This window comes from Microcaecilia unicolor, chromosome 7, assembly GCF_901765095.1.
Source record: "Microcaecilia unicolor chromosome 7, aMicUni1.1, whole genome shotgun sequence".
Classification (NCBI taxonomy): domain Eukaryota; kingdom Metazoa; phylum Chordata; class Amphibia; order Gymnophiona; family Siphonopidae; genus Microcaecilia; species Microcaecilia unicolor.
The window spans coordinates 135,697,866-135,718,244 of NC_044037.1; the positions used below are offsets into that span (position 1 = coordinate 135,697,866).

General features: G+C 49.7%; 1 protein-coding gene across 2 annotated transcripts in view; it reads left to right on the forward strand.

Annotated features, from left to right (window-relative positions):
- The window catches only part of TRAF3IP1 (TRAF3 interacting protein 1), a 1,208,890-nt gene that overhangs the window by 168,822 nt on the left and 1,019,689 nt on the right, over window positions 1-20,379 (forward strand). For both annotated transcript variants that reach the window (XM_030210669.1, XM_030210670.1), the window contains exon 4: window positions 10,975-11,112. In XM_030210669.1, the coding sequence (XP_030066529.1) occupies window positions 10,975-11,112 (138 nt within the window). The remainder of the gene's footprint in view (window positions 1-10,974; window positions 11,113-20,379) is intronic.

Below are 20,379 nucleotides of genomic sequence, written 5' to 3' on the forward strand. Positions count from 1 at the left end.
CAGGTATGTAGCATTCGCTTTACTGTACGTAGTCTCAGGATAATCAGAGTGTAGTTAGACAATATATTTTGTTAGTGCATATCAGTAAGAGATATTATATTTCATATAAGCTATTGCAGAGTCTATTTTTCTACCTGTAATAAATAATAATAATTCTCCGAGGACAAGCAGGCTGCTTGTTCTCACTGATGGGTGACGTCCACGGCAGCCCCTCCAATCGGAACACTTTTCTAGCAAAGTCCTTTGCTAGTCCTCGCGCGCCGATGCGCACAGCGCATGCGCAGCCGTCTTCCCGCCCGATCCGGCTCGTGCTGGCCAGTCTTCTTTTGTCTGCGCTCGGTACGGTCGTGTTTCACCGTTCGCGCCCACGAAAGTTGACCTCGCGCGTCGTTTTTGGACTTCGCTTAGAGAAAAAAAAAAAGTGTACGGAAGGAGACCTTTTCGGTCTGTTCCCCTTCCTGTATTTCTAGTTTCGCCCCGGTAAGTTTTCTTTCGTCGTCGGGATAGGCCCTATTTAGGCCTCGGTTCGAAGTTTTTCTTCCCCCCTTTTTTTTGTGGTGCCATTTTCGCCATTTCGAGTTTTGATCTCGCCGGTGCGATTTTTCCGCCCATGACATCGAAGTCTCCCAGCGGCTTCAAGAAGTGCACCCAGTGCGCCCGGGTAATCTCGCTCACTGACAGGCACGCGTCGTGTCTTCAGTGTCTGGGGGCTGGCCACCGCCCGCAGGCCTGTAGTCTGTGTTCTCTTTTGCAAAAGCGGACTCAGGTAGCGAGATTGGCCCAGTGGAACGTTTTGTTCTTGAGCTCTTCGTCGGCATTGGCACCGGGAATATCAACTGCTTCGACGTCGTCGGCGCCCGGACCTTCATCCTCGCCCCCGATTGCATCGAGTGCATCGAGGCATCAGCCCTCTGCATCGGGGCCGAGACATCGGAAGCCTGCGTCGATGGTACCGAGACCTCCTCGTCTGCTGATGTCGTCGGACGGTGGTGCTTCGTCTGGAGTGCAGGTGAGGGCTGTCCATTCCCCTGCTGGTGGCGGTGAGCCTTCGGGTGGGTCTCCCCCTACCCTGAGGGCTCCTGCGGTACAGCCCTCCCGAGACCGACCTCCTTCGGCCTCGGCCCTGAGGAAGCGACGGCTGGATTCTACGTCCTCCTCGTTGGTGCCGGGAAGCTCCGATGACATGCTTCGTACCAAAAAGTCGAAGAAGCATCGTCACCGGTCCCCTTCCCGTGTCGGCACCGAGAGCTCTGGGTCGCCGAAGGAGTCGGCACCCAGTAGGCATCGGCACCGAGAGGACCGCTCGCCCTCTGTTCAAGAGGTGTCGGTGTGCTCCCCTTTGGACAGCCCGGAACAGCCTCCACGCCCGGAACAGATTCTGACATCGACACCTGCATCGGCTTCTATGTCTTTTTCCACAGCCGCTCTGCACGAGAGTCTCCGGGCCGTTCTCCCAGAGATCCTGGGAGAGCTGTTTCGCCCTACCCCTCCGGTACCGGGGGTGCTTGCGCCACCGGTACCGTCGAGCGAGGCGCCGGCTGGCTCATTGCCCGGGGTGAGGTCTCCGACATAGGTGCCGCTTGCGGTACCGACTGCGGTAGCCTCCCAGGAAGGCTCCCCGACTACGTCGGCGGAGGGAGCTTCGCCGGTGCGGGCGAGGGAGTCTACATCTCGACTCTCCCACCGTGGCCGTGGTTCCACGGAGTCGAGCCGGGCACGGCTGCAGACACAGGTCCGTGAACTTGTGTCTGACACCGATGGTGAGGCCTCGTGGGAAGAGGAAGAGGACATCAGATATTTCTATGACGAGGAGTCTGAGGGTCTTCCTTCTGATCCCACTCCCTCTCCTGAAAAGCAGCTTTCTCCTCCCGAGAGTCTGTCTTTCGCTTCCTTTGTCCGGGAGATGTCTACGGCCATCCCCTTCCCGGTGGTTGTGGAGGACGAGCCCAGGGCTGAAATGTTTGAGCTCCTGGACTATCCTTCTCCACCTAAGGAAGCGTCCACAGTACCCATGCATCATGTCCTAAAAAAGACATTGCTGGCGAACTGGACCAAGCCTCTAACTAATCCCCACATTCCCAAGAAGATCGAGTCCCAGTACCGGATCCATGGGGACCCAGAGCTGATGCGCACTCACTTGCCTCACGACTCTGGAGTTGTGGATTTGGCCCTAAAGAAGGCCAAGAGTTCTAGGGAGCATGCTTCGGCGCCCCCGGGCAAGGACTCTAGAACCTTGGACTCCTTTGGGAGGAAGGCCTACCATTCTTCTATGCTCGTGGCCAATATTCAGTCCTACCAGCTCTACACGAGCATACACATGCGGAACAATGTGCGGCAGTTGGTGGGCTTGGTGGACAAGCTCCCCCCTGAGCAAGCCAAGCCATTTCAGGAGGTGGTCAGGCAGCTGAAGGCGTGCAGAAAATTCCTGGCCAGAGGGGTGTATGACACCTTTGATGTTGCGTCCAGGGCCGCTGCTCAAGGTGTGGTGATGCGCAGACTCTCATGGCTGCGTGCCTCCGACCTGGAGAATAGAATCCAGCAGTGGATTGCGGACTCGCCTTGCCGTGCGGATAATATTTTTGGAGAGAAAGTCGAGCAGGTGGTAGAGCAGCTCCACCAGCGGGACACCGCTTTCGACAAGTTCTCCCACCGGTAGCCTTCAGCCTCTGCCTCTACAGGTAGAAGATTTTTTTTGGGGAAGGAAGACTGTTCCCTACTCTTCTGGCAAGCGTAGGTACAATCCTCCTTCTCGACAGCCTGCGGCCCAGGCTAAGCCCCAGCGCGCTCGCTCTCGTCAGCAGCGTGCGACTCAGCAAGGCCCCTCGGCTCCCCAGCAAAGCAAGGGACGAGCTTTTGACTGGCTCCAGCAGAGCATAGCCGACATCCAAGTGTCAGTGCAGGGCGACCTGCCAGTCGGAGGGAGGTTGAAAGCTTTTCACCAAAGGTGGCCTCTTTTAACCTCCGATCAGTGGGTTCTCCAAATAGTCCGGCAAGGATACACCCTCAATTTGGCCTCAAAACCTCCAAATTGTCCACCGGGAGCTCAGTCTTACAGCTTCCAACACAAGCAGGTACTTGCAGAGGAACTCTCCGCCCTTCTCAGCGCCAATGCGGTCGAGCCCGTGCCATCCGGGCAAGAAGGGCTGGGATTCTATTCCAGGTACTTCCTTGTGGAAAAGAAAACAGGGGGGATGCGTCCCATCCTAGACCTAAGGGCCCTGAACAAATATCTGGTCAAAGAAAAGTTCAGGATGCTTTCCCTGGGCACCCTTCTCCCCATGATTTAGGAAAACGATTGGCTATGCTCTCTGGACTTGAAGGACGCCTACACGCACATCCCGATACTGCCAGCTCACAGACAGTATCTGCGATTTCAGCTGGGCACACGTCACTTTCAGTACTGTGTGCTACCCTTTGGGCTCGCCTCTGCGCCCAGAGTGTTCACGAAATGCTTGGCTGTAGTTGCAGCGGCACTTCGCAGACTGGGGGTACACGTGTTCCCATATCTCGACGATTGGCTGGTGAAGAACACATCCGAGGCAGGAGCTCTACAGTCCATGCAGATGACTGTTCGCCTCCTGGAGCTACTGGGGTTTGTGATAAATTATCCAAAGGTCCCACCTTCTCCCAGTGCAGAAACTCGAATTCATAGGAGCTCTGCTGGATTCTCGGACGGCTCGCGCCTATCTCCCAGAGACGAGAGCCAACAACTTGTTGTCCCTCGTCTCGCGGGTGCGAGCGTCCCAGCAGATCACAGCTCGGCAGATGTTGAGATTGCTGGGCCACAAGGCCTCCACAGTTCATGTGACTCCCATGGCCCGCCTTCACATGAGATCTGCCCAATGGACCCTAGCTTCCCAGTGGTTTCAGGCTGCTGGGGATCTAGAAGACGTGATCCACCTGTCCACGAGTTTTCTCAAATCCCTGTATTGGTGGACGATTTGGTCCAATTTGACTCTGGGACGTCCTTTCCAAATTCCTCAGCCACAAAAAGTGCTGACCACGGATGCGTCTCTCCTGGGGTGGGGAGCTCATGTCGATGGGCTTCACACCCAAGGAAGCTGGTCCCTCCAGGAACGCGATCTGCAGTTCAATCTTCTGGAGTTATGAGCGGTCTGGAACTCTCTGAAGTCTTTCAGAGATCGGCTGTCCCACCAAATTATCCAAATTCAGACAGACAACCAGGTTGCCATGTATTACATCAACAAGCAGGGGGGCACCGGATCTCGCCCCCTGTGTCCGGAAGCCGTCAGCATGTGGCTCTGGGCTCACTGTCACGTCATGGTGCTCCAAGCCACATATCTGGCAGGCGTAAACAACAGTCTGGCCGACAGGTTGAGCAGGATTATGCAACCTCACGAGTGGTCGCTCAATTCCCGTGTAGTGTGACAGATCTTCCAGGTGTGGGGCACCCCCTAGGTAGATCTCTTCGCATCTCGAGCCAACCACAAAGTCCCTCAGTTCTGTTCCAGGCTTCAGGCCCACGGCAGACTGGCATCGGATGCCTTCCTCCTGGACTGGGGGGAGGGTCTGCTGTATGCTTATCCTCCCATACCTCTGGTGGGGAAGACTTTGTTGAAACTCAAGCAAGACCGAGGCACCATGATTCTGATTGCTCCTTTTTGGCCGCGTCAGATCTGGTTCCCTCTTCTTCTGGAGTTGTCCTCCGAAGAACCGTGGAGATTGGAGTGTTTTCCGACCCTCATCACACAGGACGAAGGGGCGCTTCTGCATCCCAACCTCCGGTCCCTGGCTCTCACGGCCTGGATGTTGAGAGCGTAGACTTTGCCTCTTTGGGTCTGTCAGAGGGTGTCTCCCGCATCTTGCTTGCTTCCAGGAAAGATTCCACTAAGAGGAGTTACTTCTTTCTCTGGAGGAGGTTTGCCGTCTGGTGTGACAGCAAGGCCCTAGATCCTCGCTCTTGTCCTACGCAGACCCTGCTTGAATACCTTCTGCACTTGTCTGAGTCTGGTCTCAAGACCAACTCTGTAAGGGTTCACCTTAGTGCAATCAGTGCATACCATTACCGTGTGGAAGGTAAGCCAATCTCAGGACAGCCTTTTGTTGTTCGTTTCATGAGAGGTTTGCTTTTGTCAAAGCCCCCTGTCAAACCTCCTACAGTGTCATGGGATCTCAATGTCATTCTCACCCAGCTGATGAAACCTCCTTTTGAGCCACTGAACTCTTGCCATCTGAAGTACTTGACCTGGAAGGTTTTTTTCTTGGTGGCAGTTACTTCAGCTCGTAGAGTCAGTGAGCTTCAGGCCCTGGTAGCCCAGGCCCCTTACACCAAATTTCATCATAACAGAGTAGTCCTCCGCACTCACCCTAAGTTCTTGCCAAAGGTTGTGTCGGAGTTCCATCTGAACCAGTCAATTGTCTTGCCAACATTCTTTCCCCGTCCTCATTCCTGCCCTGCTGAACGTGAGCTGCACACATTGGCTTCAAGAGAGCATTGGCCTTCTATCTGGAGTGGACACAGCCCAACAGACAGTCCGCCCAATTGTTTGTTTCTTTTGATCCCAACAGGAGGGGAGTGGCTGTGGGAAAACGCACCATATCCAATTGGCTAGCAGATTGCATTACCTTCACTTACGCCCAGGCTGGGCTGGCTCTTGAGGGTCATGTCACGGTTCATAATGTTAGAGCCATGGCAGCGTCGGTAGCCCACTTGAAGTCAGCCACTATTGAAGAGATTTGCAAAGCTGCGACGTGGTCATCTGTCCACACATTAACATCTCATTACTGCCTGCAGCAGGATACCCGACGCGACAGTCGGTTCGGCCAGTCAGTGCTTCAGAATCTGCTTGGGGTTTAGAATCCAACTCCACCCCCCTAAGCCCATGTTTGTTCTGTTCCAGGCTGCACTCTCAGTTAGTTGGTAAATTTTTTAGGTCAATCTCAGTTATGTCCTCGCCGTTGCGAGGCCCAATTGACCATGGTTGTTGTTTTGAGTGAGCCTGGGGGCTAGGGATACCCCATCAGTGAGAACAAGCAGCCTGCTTGTCCTTGGAGAAAGCGAATGCTACATACCTGTAGAAGGTATTCTCCGAGGACAGCAGGCTGATTGTTCTCACAAACCCACCCGCCTCTCCTTTTGGAGTTGTGTCTTCCCTTCTCTTTGTCTTGCTACATATGAGACTGGCCGGCACGAGCCGGTTCGGGCGGGAAGACGGCCGCGCATGCGCGGTGCGCATCGGCACGCGAGGACTAGCAAAGGACTTTGCTAGAAAAGTGTTCCGATTGGAGGGGCTGCCGTGGACGTCACCCATCAGTGAGAACAATCAGCCTGCTATTCTCGGAGAATACCTTCTACAGGTATGTAGCATTTGCTTTATCATCTGTGACGTGGCTTTGATTCTTTGGCGAAGAACAAAACACTGGCATGGTGCCAGCACAAGGTTTCTTTATATTTCCCCTAGACTGAGCGGAAACCTTGTAATAAGTTTTATCAGGGAATAATTATTGCCCTAATTACTTATTTTCATCTTACAGAACTCCTTTGATTATGTGGAGTGTGCTTTTTTTTATTCATGGTATTAGAAATGACAGACCTAAAGAGGCAAATTTGGGAGGTGGATACAATCTTTCTACTTGGTGTGCAGTAACAGTATCATAGTTAATGAAATACTATTAGAAGCATTCCATCTTGGCATTGACCATTGAGCTGCTAGCAAACAGCATCATAAGTACATAAGTATATCCATACTGGGAAAGACCAAAGGTCCATCAAGCTCAGCATCCTGTTTCCAACAGTGGCCAATTCAGGTCACATATACCTGGCAAGATCCCAAAAAAGTACAAAACATTTTATACTGCTTATCCCAGAAATAGTGGATTTTCCCCAAGTCCATTTAATAATGGTCTATGGACTTTTCCTTTAGGAAGCCGTCCAAACCTTTTTAAAACTCCGCTAAGCTAACCGCCTTTTCCACATTCTCTGGCAACTCCCCTCCCATATATCTATTTATTTATTTTATTTGTAGCATTTGTACCCCACATTTTCCCACCAATTTGCAGGCTCAGTGTGGCTTACAATTGCCGTAATGGCGATTGCCATTTCCGGGTAACAGAGTTACAAATGGTATAGCGTTAAGGTGCACACATACATGATGTCATTCATGGAACAGATCATGGTATGTTTATATACCATGTGCATGCATACATGGTGGAGAAGAATACATTATGGTATTGCTTAAAGGTTCCTGAGTAACAAGTGGTATAACGTTAAGGTGCATACATACACGGTAACATACATGGACCAGGTCATGGTATATTTGTATACCATGTGCATACATACATGGTAAAGAAGAATACATTATGGTATTGCATAAAGTTTCTTGAGTAATAAATTGGATTGTGACATACATTAGGCCATCTACTATAAAGAGATTTTATTCGACAAGAGGTTTAAAGTGGTAGTGCTTAAATATAGGAGCAAGCAGGATAATCAATCATGTGATAGGCTTTCGGTTTTGTATAGATCTTGTGTAGTGTTATTATTTAGTGTTTAAAATGGATGATTATGGTATGCCTTCTTGAAAAGATCTGTTTTTAGTAGCCTTCGGAAGATGGTTAGGTCTTGCATTATTTTTATGGCCTTTGGTAGTGTATTCCATAGCTGTGTGCAGATGTATGAGAAACTGGTTGCGTATGTGGATTTATATTTTAGCCCCTTACAGTTAGGATAGTGGAGATTGAGGAATGTTCGTGATGATCTTTTTGCGTTTCTGGTAGGCAAGTCTTATAAGGTCTGACATATAGGTCGGGGCTTCCCCGTAAATGATTTTGTGGACCAGGGTGCACACTTTGAACGCAATTCGTTCTTTTAGTGGGAGCCAGTGCAATTTTTCTCTTAGGGGTTTGGCGCTTTTGTATTTCGCTTTCCCAAATATGAGTCTGGCTGCTGTGTTTTGAGTGGTTTGAAGCTTCTTAATGATTTGTTCTTTGCATCCGGCATAAATGGCGTTGCAGTAGTCTAGGTGACTTAGCACCATTGATTGTACTAGGCTGCGGAATACTTCCCTTGGGAAAAAAGGTTTGATTCTTTTAAGTTTCCACATCGAGTAGAACATTTTCTTTGCTGTATTTTTCGCATGGTCTTCAAGTGTGAGATTTTGGTCAATTGTGACTCCCAGAAGTTTTAGGCTGTCTGATATCGGAAGGGTGTAGTCTGGGGTGTTTATGGTGTTGGGTTTGTTTGTGTTGTATTGTGAGGACAAGATGAGGCATTGTGTTTTTCCTGCGTTTAGTTTTAGTTGGAATGCGTCCGCCCATGAGTTCATTATTTGGAGGCTGTGTGTGAGGGAAGCTCACAAAGTATTGCTGTATGCAGACAATACTATATTGATTGTTAAGAACCCTAAATAAATAAATAAAGACCTCTTAGTACTTCTGCTTGTGCATCATATTCAGGTTATAAGGTCAATAAAAAAAATGGAAGCCCTGATTTTTAATATTTCCATAGCAGATGGTCTATCACCTTTTCTTTTTCAGGCATGTAAGTGCATATATGCTATCATTCTAAACATTTAGGCGCATAACTGGTCTGTGAAAGCACATACTACTGGTCTGTGAAAGTACATACTTCATAAAATTGCCTAAATTTTGTCCATCTAGATTTAGGTGATTTTTCAAATACAAGCTTACCAAGCTTTGTTTCACTGAAAATTAACCTCAAGGTACGTGGATAAAATCACCCCAATTATCTAATCTACAGCAGATTTTAGAAATTTAACTCACATGAGATTGGCACTACCTCCAGGACAGAATGTTCTTATAGTAAAAATGCTTTGATTTATCATCACCTGAGGCGGCCAGTTAGGGTCTGGTCTCAGCTGCAGTTCTCGGTCTGCAAGTTCAGTTTCAAAGGACAAGGCGGTAGCAGCTGCAGGGAAATAGGCTGTTAGCAGTTTTTTGGATATAAACAACAGGGTCAGTACCTTCACATCCTTGAGAATCTCTAGCATTTTTTAATTAGACCATCTGCTCCTATTTTCAAGGTCTTCAAATTTTTCCTCTAGGTTTTCCAGTTTCTGTTGTATCTGTAGCCTGTCCTTCTGGTCTCCCTTCCATTTCTCTGTTAATGTGGAATTCGGGGGGGGGGGGGGGAAGTTCTCCGCAGCAAAAGTCTTGTACCACACTTACCCTGATTGCAAGGAATAATGTTGTGTATCATGTGACACTTAGACCAACTAATCATATGTAAATTGGCAGCAAAATGCACTTTGTCACAAATTATTCAGCAATTCATTTGATTAGGGGAAAGGGAAATGGGACTTGATATACTGTCTTTCTGTGGTATTTTGCAACTACATTCAAAGCGGTGTACATGTATACAGGTACTTATTTTGTACCTGGGGCAATGGAGGGTTAAGTGACTTGCCCACAGTCACAAGGAGCTGCAGTGGGAATCGAACCCAGTTTTTTTTTTTTTTTTTTTGTTACATTTGTACCCCGCACTTTCCCACTCATGGCAGGCTCAATGTGGCTTACATGGGGCAATGGAGGGTTAAGTGACTTGCCCAGAGTCACAAGGAGCTGCCTGTGCCTGAAGTGGGAATCGAACTCAGTTCCTCAGGACCAAAGTCCACCACCCTAACCACTAGGCCACTCCTTCACTCAACAAATCAGAACTTAATTTATGACATATGGTTGTGAGTATAAGAAACTTTCGCATATCTCCTCACTTTCCATTCTTCAGCACTTCTTTCTGTAACAAAATGAACTTTATCCTTTACAGAATTACTTTTCTCTTTAAACAAATTTGCCCTCTCAGATATGCTAGCCACTTCCCTTCAGAGCTTAATGCATCAAACTGTTTAGCACCTGGATCTGTTCCAATACACACAGCCAATGTGTATTCTGCCCACATGGTTTCTGAATCTCGGGGGATATGCTTTCACCAGCCAAAACCCTTTTCCTCAGTTAGTTCTTATATACCATCTTTAATACTTTGCAGTGTGCATAGAATCTGTTCATGCGCAGGACTGATCCCTGGATATGACAGATCTGCAGCCCCATATTTGCTTTTAATTGCTATTGGCAATTCAAGTCATAAGGTTCTTCTCCAGCCTATGCAGGCTTGTTTCTCCAGGCAATCCTATTTGACATCGTCCTTATCTTAGTCCTACAACATTGTACTATGTTCTCTAATTCTCTGAAAAGCAGCATATTGAAGCAAACATTTGACGGTCTGGCGTTTTCCAACAAGGTTTAGCTCCATATGTTATATTTATTCCACCCTAGAACGTTTCTATGCACCTCCTCAAGCTCCATGAGCTGTGACTCGGTAGCCTCAATTCGTTTGGTGATGGCTTGCAGCTTTGCCTCCAGGCGCCTCACTACTAAATCAGTGATTTCTGCCTTGGAGTCATGAATTTCTTGGAACACCTATGCTTGTAATTCAGCTTGCGCCTTGCTGACCATAGACTGGCTTGCCTCTTGATGAGCACAAGGAGAGTTGCCTGAGCTGGACCTTCTGCCATCTTTTGCGGTCTTAGATGCCGTGGTTGCGTACATCTCCTTGATGGAAGCCACAGGTTTAGCTTTAACTTGCTTCAGCTCAGCTGCAGTAGTAATCTGCCGATGTTTAGGTAGGATCACAAACCCTTGGTATGCAAAATGAGTACCAGGGAAAGAACTTTCCACTATAGGGGAGAAATGGCTGTGGAGCACCCTTAAGTGCGTCAACACCATTGTTGTTGTACCGAAGTCTCAAAAGCATGTATTTCAAAGTCATTACAATGCAGGAAACTAGGATACTTGTTTTGATGATTTTTTCCAGTGTTCATCCCTAGAATTGACTGTTCACTTGGTTTAATTCTTCTATCCACTTCTTCCTTATTCTGTCAACATTTCTTCCTGCAGCTATCCAGTGATCTATCCACTTCTTCCTTATTCTGTCAACATTTCTTCCTGCAGCTATCCAGTGATCTATCCACTTCTTCCTTATTCTGTCATTTCTTCCTGCAGCTATCCAGTGATGATGCTGTAAAGAGGGTCCTTGCTGGGGAGAAAACAGATATGAAAGGAAAACCACCCTTCAAACCTCAAGATAAAGAGAATAGAGAGTCCAAGATGCAAGAGAGGAAAAGCTTTGAAGACAAAGTGGTAAGTTTTGGAAGAAGACAGCTTTCTAATGAATAATATTTTGATTATGTGAGTTATTTTTAGGTATTGTGAGCTGTATTTGTGATTGTGGAGGCAATTTTCAAATAAGCTGTTTATTTGCAAGGTCTATGAGGGTTGTTTTCCTTTGCAAATCGTCGTTTTTTTGCTGGGAAAATATTGCTGGATCACAGCATACATACATTTGAAAATCCTATCTACATACATTGCTTTCCAACCCCTTCCTAAAGACACACCTGGAAATGCCTCCTCTATTTCTAGCCAGTAATGAATGCTAAAAAACAAAGGATTTAGTTGGCTGATAGAAATGAAAAATCCACAATTGAAAATGAGCAAATATTGATCTGACACGGACCATGTATCATAACAGCTTGTATCAGGTGACTCTATAAATGGCACAGTCAGGGTTTCATCGGATATGAGGGAGGCTGATAGCTGAAACACAGTCTGTCAGGTTCTTCAGTAAAAATTGCTGGTTTTCTTTTTCTTTTTTTTCCATTTATAATTGTTGCTGGTTTTCAATGTAGATTTTTCATTTCTAGTGGCCAGTTACACCCTTTTGTTTGTAACTTTGTGATTGTGTTGCCGATTTTCTCCGAGGACAAGCAGGCTGTTTGTTCTCACAACTGGGTGACGTCCACGGCAGCCCCCCCCCCCCACCGAACGGAAATCTTCCTAGCAACAAATCTTGCTAGAGCCTTCGAGCAGGCACGGCCATCTTCCTGCCCGTTGCGGGAGAGTTCCAACAGTTCTTTTCTTTCCACGGTAAGAGAGAGACTGCCTGTGGTCTTTCTCCGTGTGCCCCTGAAAAGAGCCTTCATTACGCCGTCTTTTTCCGCTTTTTTCTTTTAGTATTTTGCTCTGTGGAGCTCTTTTAAAAAAAAAAAAAAGAATATCCTTATTTTCTTAGTGTTTTTTCCCGTCTAAGTTTCCTTTCGTTCCCGTCGCGGCCCTCTTAGGCTGCACGTACACATTTCTCCTTTTTTGTGCCCTTCTTTTGGCACCATCGAGAACTTTGACTTCGCCGCCACTATTTTTCCGTCCATGACATCGAGGATTCCCAGCGGCTTCAAGAAGTGTGGTCGATGCAACCGGGCAATCTCAGATACCGATCCCCATTCATGGTGTATCCTGTGCTTTGGGCCCAACCATCGCCCAGACGCATGTAAGTTGTGTCTTAGCCTTAAAAAGTATACACAAGTGTCGAGATTAGCTCAGCAGGTCCGTCTGTTTGGAGCGTTGCCTGGTTCTTCGGCGTCTATGTCTGTACCGGAGATGGCATCAACATTGGGAGCGCAGGAAATGGTTGTCCGGAGACCACCACACGCTGGGAGCAGTGAGCCATCGAGTGGGTCTCCACCTGCTACTACTACTACTACTACTTAGCATTTCTATAGCGCTGCCAGGGTTACACAGAGCGTGTACACCTGCCTCGAAGACTCCTGCTGTGCAGGCCCACCGGGACCAACCTCTTTCGGACCCGAGCCCGAGGAGGTGTGTGGATTCCACGTCCTCCTCGTCGGTACCGAGGAGTACCGATGCCGTGCCTCAAGCATCGCCATCGGTCTCCTTCCAGACACCGTACCGGGAGATCCGGGGCGTCAAAGGATTCGGCACCCGAGAAGCATCAACGCCGGGAGGACAGCTTGCCCTCCATTCAAGAGGTGTCGGTGCATTGGTCTTCAGACAGCCCGGTACCGCTTCCTCATCCCTTGCAGATTCTGCCTCCGGTCCCTGCACCGGCCCCACAGCCTTTTCCGGCAGAGACTCTGGATGATCGCCTCTGAACCATTCTCACATGTCTCCTGGAGAGCCTGCTGCGTCAGTCTGTTCCAGTACCAGGGGTGCTTGCGCCCTTGGTACCGTTGATGGAAGCGGCAGCTGGCTCTGTGCCCGTGGTGTGGTCTCTGACGCCGATACCGCCTGCGGCATCGGCTGCCACCCAGGTCGACTCCCCGTTGACATCGCTGGAGGGAGCTTCATCGCCGCCGGCACAGGAGTCGACTTCTCGACATCGTCATTGTGTGTGTCTCCTCAGTACCCCTCCACTCTCATCTCTCCCTACATTCCTCCCCGGGAACTCTGTTCACTGGGTAAATCTCTCTTATCTGCACCCTTCTCCTCCACCGCTAACTCCAGACTCCGTTCCTTTTATCTTGCTGCACCATATGCCTGGAATAGACTTCCTGAGCCGGTACGTCAAGCTCCATCTCTGGCCATCTTCAAATCTAAGGTAAAAGCCCACCTTTTTGATGCTGCTTTTAACTCCTAACCCTTATTCACTTGTTCAGAACCCTTATTTTATCATCCTCACCTTAATATTCCCTTGTTTGTCCTGTTTGTCTGTCCTAATTAGATTGTAAGCTCTGTCGAGCAGGGACTGTCTCTTCATGTTCAAGTGTACAGTGCTGTGTACATCTAGTAGCGCTATAGAAATGATAAGTAGTAGTAGTAGTAGTTTTTCAGGGGAAGGAGGACTGCTCCCTATGCTTACAATAAGCGTAGATACAATCCACCTTCTCGACAGCCTGCTCAGCCCCAGTGCGCTTGTTCACGTCAACAGCGTGCACCCAGACAGGCCCCTGCAGCTCCCCAACAAAAGCAAGGGATGGACTTTTGACTGACTCCAGCTGAGCATAGCTGCCATAAAAGTACCTGTGCCGGACGATCTTCCGGTCGGGGGAAGGTTAAAATATTTTCACCAAAGGTGGCCTCTCGTAACCTCCGATCGGTGGGTTCTTCAGTTAGACCGGTTAGGGTACTCCCTCAATTTGATCTTCACACCTCCAAATTGCCCACCGGGAGCTCAGCTTCCAGCACAGGCAGGTACTTGCAGAGGAACTCTCCACCCTTCTCAGCGCCAATGCGGTCGAGCCTGTTCCACCAGGGCAAGAAGGGCTGGGATTCTATTCCAGGTACTTCCTTGTGCAAAAGAAAACGGGGGGGGGGGGGGGGGGGATGCGTCCCTTCCTAGACCTAACAGCCCTGAACAAATATCTAGTCCGAGAAAAGTTCAGGATGGTGTCCCAGGGCCTTCAGAAAAACGCTTGGCTATAATCTCTGGACTTAAAGGATGCTTATACACACATCCCGATACTTGCAGCTCACAAGAAGTATCTTCGATTTCGTCTGGGAACTCGACACTTCCAGTATTGTGTGCTGCCCTTTGGGCTCGCCTCTGCGCCCAGGGTGTTTACAAAATGCTTGGCGGTGGTTGCAGCATCGCTACGCAGACTGGGAGTGCACGTGTTTCCTTACCTCGACGATCGGCTGGTGAAGAACACCTCAGAGGCAGGAACTCTACAGTCTAAGCAGATGACTGTTCAACTCCTGGAGCTACTCGGGTTTGTCATAAATTACCCAAAGTCCCATCTCCTTCCAGTTCAGAAACTAGAATTCATAGGAGCTCTGCTGGACTCACAGATGGCTCATGCCTATCTCCCAGAGGCAAGGGCAGACAATCTTCTGTCTCTCATTTCCATGGCCAGAGTGTCTCAGCAGATCACAGCTCGGCAGGTGTTGAGACTTCTAGGCCATATGGCTTCCACAGTTGTGACTCCCATGGCTCGTCTTCACATGAGATCGGCTCAATGGACCCTAGATTCTCAGTGGTATCAAGCCACAGGGTATCTAGAGGATGCGATCCAGCTGTCCACCGCTTTTCACAATTCCCTGCGATGGTGAATGATTCGATCCAATTTGGTCTTGGGACGTCCTTTCCAAATTCCTCAGCCACAAAATGTGCTGATAACGGATGCATCTCTTCTTGGGTGGGGAGCCCATGTCGATGGGCTTCACACACAAGGAGTTTGGTTCCTCCAGGAAAGAGGTTTTCAAATCAACCTCCTGGAGTTGCGAGCGGTCTGGAATGCTCTAAAGGCTTTCAGAGATCGGCTGTCCTATCAAATTATTCAAATTTGGACAATCAGGTTGCCTTGTACTACATCAACAAGCAGGGGGGCACCGGATCTCGCCTCCTGTGTTGGGAAGCCTTCCAGATGTGGCTTTGGGCACGCCATCATGGCATGCTTCTCCAAGCCACTTATCTGGCAAGCGTAAACAACAGTCTGGCCGACAGATTGAGCAGGATAATGCAACCTCACGAGTGGTCGCTCGACTCGGGCGTAGTCCGCAAGATCTTCCGAGCGTGGGGCCCCCCTCGGTGGATCTTTTTGCCACTCAGCTCAATCACAAGGTCCCTCAGTTCTGTTCCAGACTTCAGGCCCACGGTAGACTAGCGTTGGATGCCTTTCTCCTGTATTGGGGGAAGGGCCTTCTGTATGCGTATCCTCCCATACCTCTGGTGGGGAAGACTTTGCTGAAACTCAAGCAAGACGGGGGGACCATGATTCTGATTGCGCCCTTTTGGCCACGTCAGATTTGGTTCCCTCTTCTTCTGTAGTTGTCCTCCGAAGAACCATGGAGATTGGAGTGTTTTCCAGCCCTCATCACTCAAAACGAGAGGGTGCTTCTGCATCCCAACCTCCAGTCTCTGGCTCTCATGGCCTGGATGTTGAGGGCATAGACCGCCTCCTTGAGTCTTTCTGAGGGTGTCTCCCGAGTCTTGCTTCCTTCCAGGAAAGATTCCACGAAGAGGAGTTACTCTTTCAAATGGAGGAGGTTTGCTGTCTGGTGTGATAGCAAGGCCCTAGATCCTTGCTTTTGTCCTACACAGACCCTGCTTGAATACCTTCTACACTTATCAGAGTGTGGTCTCAAGACCAACTCCGTAAGAGTTCATCTTAGTGCAATTAATGCTTTTCATTATCGTTTAGAGGGTAAGCCTATCTCTGGACAGCCTTTAGTTGTTCGCTTCATGAGAGGTTTGCTTTTGTCAAAGCCCCCTGTCAAACCTCCACCAGTGTCATGGGATCTCAATGTCGTCCACACCTAGCTGATAAAACCTCCTTTTGAGCCACTGAATTCCTGAAGGATTTGACCTGGAAGGTCATTTTCTTGGTGGCTGTTACTTCAGCTCGTAGAGTCAGTGAGCTTCAAGCCTTGGTAGCCCATGCTCCCTATACTAAATTTTATCACAACAGAGTAGTCCTCCGCACTCACCCTAAGTTCTTGCCGAAGGTGGTGTCGGAGTTCCATCTGAACCAGCCAATTATCTTGCCAACATTTTTTCCCCGTCCTCATACCCGCCCTGCTGAACGTCAGTTGCATACATTGGACTGCAAGAGAGCATTGGCCTTTTATATGGAGCGGACAAGCCCCTTCAGACAGTCCGACCAAATGTTTGTTTCTTTCGATCCCAACAGGAGGGGAGTTGCTGTCGGGAAACGCACCATTTCCAATTGGCTAGCAGATTGCATTTCCTTTACTTATGCCCAAGCTGGGCTGACTCTTGAGGGTCAAGTCATGGCTCATAGTGTTTGAGCCATGGCGGCCTCAGTGGCCCACTTGAAGTCAGCCACTATAGAAGAGATTTGCAAGGCTGCGACGTGGTCTTCAATCCACACATTCACATCTCATTACTGCCTTCAGCAGGATACCCGACGCGACAGTCGGTTTTGGCAGTCGGTGCTGCAAAATCTGTTTGGGATTTAGAATCCAACTCCACCCCCCTAGGCCCATTTTTGTTCTGTTCCAGGCTGCACTCTCAGATGTTTCTTCATAGGTCAATCCTTGTTATGTCCTCGCCGTTGCGAGGCCCAATTGACCTTTCTTTGTTGTTTTGAGTGAGCCTGGGGGCTAGGGATACCCCAGTCGTGAGAACAAGCAGCCTGCTTTCCTTGGACAAAATGAAGATACATACCTGTAGCAGATATTCTCCGAGGACAGCAGGCAGATTGTTCTCACATACCCGCCCGCCTCCCCTTTGGAGTTGCCTGTGTCCTTGTTTGCTTTGATATCGAACTGTTGGGACTCTTGCGCGATGGGCGGGAAGATGGCTGTGCATGCACGGTGCGCGTGCTCAAAGGCTCTAGCAACCTTTGTTGCTAGGAAGATTTCCGTTTGGGGGGGGGGGGGGCTGCCGTGGACGTCACCCAGTCGTGAGAACAATCAGCCTGCTGTCCTCGGAGAATACCTGCTACAGGTATGTATCTTCATTTTCCTGACTGTTTATCAATAATACATGCTGACAGTAGTTTTTTGAGGGACTTAAAAGTGGGCTCTGATAAAATTGCCTAGGGCTATGTATCTGTACAGAGTGAAGTACATAGACATATCCCATTTTGCATAAGACATTCCCAATTTCTCACATATTTTACAAATGCTAAAATTAGACTCTAAATTGACCTTGTATGGCCCAGAGCTTTCCACAAGCTGTGGGCAATAATGACACCAATCAGAAGGGTCTGGTAGTTATGAGAAATCAGCTCTCAATCTTTGTTGATACTCACCGAAAGCAAATACAAGATCAGTTATAGCTCTTTTCTCACAGGGAGATCCGACAGTGAAACAAGCATGTCTCACTTGATCAAGACTTTCTACTAATGAGTTCTGCTGTCAGTTCTTAAATACTGTTGATATCTATTAGCTACAATTATTGCAAATACGCTAGCATCTGTTAGTTTCGGCCGCAATGACTTTACAAATGACTCTCCTGGCCACAGGTTTCACTCCGCCCCTCTCAGAATTCCGCTTTTCTGCACCTGGGCCCCTGTCATCTGTCTTTTGTAACATATCCCTAACCGCATCTTCTCAAAATGGCCTGTCCACCTGGCATCTTTGCCAGTTTTGCACCAGTGCCAAGTTTCAGTAACCGTTTTAGGCTGTCACAACAGTGTTACTGCAATCTGCTGCAATCTTTGAGTCAGACAGGGTCTTATGATTTTTATTGAGGCCTAGTTTTACAGTAACCAGCCTCTTGACCTGTTTTTCCCAAAGACAATTTACAACAGTTTTCTACATTTCCCCTCTTGTTGGGCCTATAGGTAGGGCAGCACATGTAGGACTTCTAGTAAGATGCCATCCATTCCAGAGGGCTCCTAGAGTCCATTAGGGAGGATTGTGGTGTTTTAGCTTAGTAGGAGACAAGGCCCTAGTGGAAGTTATCATGCGGGAAGTGGATATATGCAAAAAGATAAGGGGAGTTGGAATTTCCTGTTATGCTAACCAACCCATGGTGTCTATTCTGTAACCACCCCTCTTGGAGCATGATCAAACCTGGAGACAGGAGGAATCACATTGGTCTAATCAATATGCACTGTTAAATCAACAAGCTTGAGTACATATGGTTAAAATTATCCAACATATGATTAATATAACATGGAGGCTTTAGCCTACTAAGCTAAACATGTTTGATTAAGTATGACAAAAAAGCTAATATTGCACTATTTCTATGGAAACAATAGTTCTCCGAGGACAAGCAGGCTGCTTGTTCTCACTGATGGGTGAGGTCCACGGCAGCCCCTCCAATCGGAAACTTCACTAGCAAAGTCCTTTGCTAGCCCTCGCGCGCCCGCGCGCACCGCGCATGCGCGGCCGTCTTCCCGCCCGAAACCGGCTCGAGCCGGCCAGTCTTCTTTTGTCCGCACTCGGTACGGTCGCGTTTTCGCCGTGTCGAGCCCCGGAAAGTCGACCTCGCGCGTCCAAATTTATTTGACGTGTTTTTTTCTTCGGAAAAGCTTTGTCCTCTGTCGGGAAGTGCTCCGGAAACCCTCCCCGGGTTTCGTGTTACTCCTTCCCGTACTTCCAGCTTTTTGCCCCGATAAGTTTTCTTTCGTCGTCGGGGTAGGCCTCTTTTCGGCCTCGGTCGAGATTTTCTCCCTCTAAAGTTTTTGGTGCTCTTTTTCCGTCATTTCGGACTTTGATTTCGCCGGCGTGATTTTTCCGCCCATGACATCGAAGCCTTCCAGCGGCTTCAAGAAGTGCACCCAGTGCGCCCGGGTTATCTCGCTCACTGATCGACACTCGTCGTGTCTTCAGTGTCTGGGGGCCGAGCACCGCCCTCAGAACTGCAGTCTGTGTTCCCTGCTTCAAAGGCGGACTCAGGTAGCGAGACTAGCCCAGTGGAACGTGTTGTTCTCGGGCTCTTCGTCGGCATCGGCACCGGGATCTTCGAGTGCATCGACGTCGTCAGCGTCCAGACCATCTTCTTCGGCCGCCCCTGCATCGAGTGCATCGAGGTATCGGGCCTCTGCATCGGCGCCGAGACATCGGATAGCTGCATCGACGTTGGTGGTACCGGGACCTCGTCTGCTGATGTCGTCGGACGGTGGTGCATCGTCAGGAGTGCAGGTGAGGGCTGTCCATTCCCCTGCTGGTGGCGGTGAGCCTTCGGGTGGGTCTCCTTCTACCCTGAGGGCTCCTGCGGTACAGCCCCCCCGAGACCGACCTCCTTCGGCCTCGGCCCCGAGGAAGCGACGGATGGATTCTACGTCCTCCTCGTCGGTGCCGGGGAGCTCCGGTGACATGCTTCGGAAGAAATCGAAGAAGCATCGACACCGGTCTCCTCCCCGTGTCGGCACCGAGAGCTCTGGGTCGCCGAGGGATTCGGCACCCAGCAGGCATCGGCACCGAGAGGACCGCTCACCCTCTGTCCAGGAGGTGTCGATGCGCTCCACTCTGGACAGCCCGGAACAGCCTCCTCGCCCGGAACAGGTTCTGACGTCGACGCCTGCATCGACCTCTCAGCCTTTTTCTGCAGCCACTCTAAACGAGAGTCTCCGGGCCGTTCTGGGAGAGCTGTTGCGCCCTACCCCTCCGGTACCGGCGGTGCTTGCGCCTCCGGTACCGTCGAGCGTGGCGCCGGCTGGCCCATCGCCCAGGTTGAGGTCCCCGATGTCGGTACCGCGTGCGGTGCCGACCGCGGCCACCTCCCAGGAAGGCTCCCCGACTACGTCGGCGGAGGGAGCTTCGCCGATGCGGGCGAGGGAGTCTACCTCTCGACGCCCCCATCGTGGACGGGGTTCCACCGAGTCGAGCAGGGCGAGGTTGCAGACACAGGTTCGTGAACTTGTGTCTGACACCGAGGGGGAGGCCTCGTGGGAGGAAGAGGAAGATCCCAGATATTTCTCTGACGAGGAGTCTGAGGGTCTTCCTTCTGATCCCACTCCCTCTCCTGAGAGACAGCTTTCTCCTCCCGAGAGTCTGTCTTTCGCTTCCTTTGTCCGGGAGATGTCTACGGCCATCCCCTTCCCGGTGGTTGTGGAGGACGAGCCCAGGGCTGAAATGTTTGAGCTCCTGGACTATCCTTCTCCACCTAAGGAAGCGACCACTGTTCCCTTGCACCATGTCCTAAAAAAGACATTGCTTGCGAACTGGACCAAGCCATTAAGTAACCCCCACATTCCCAAG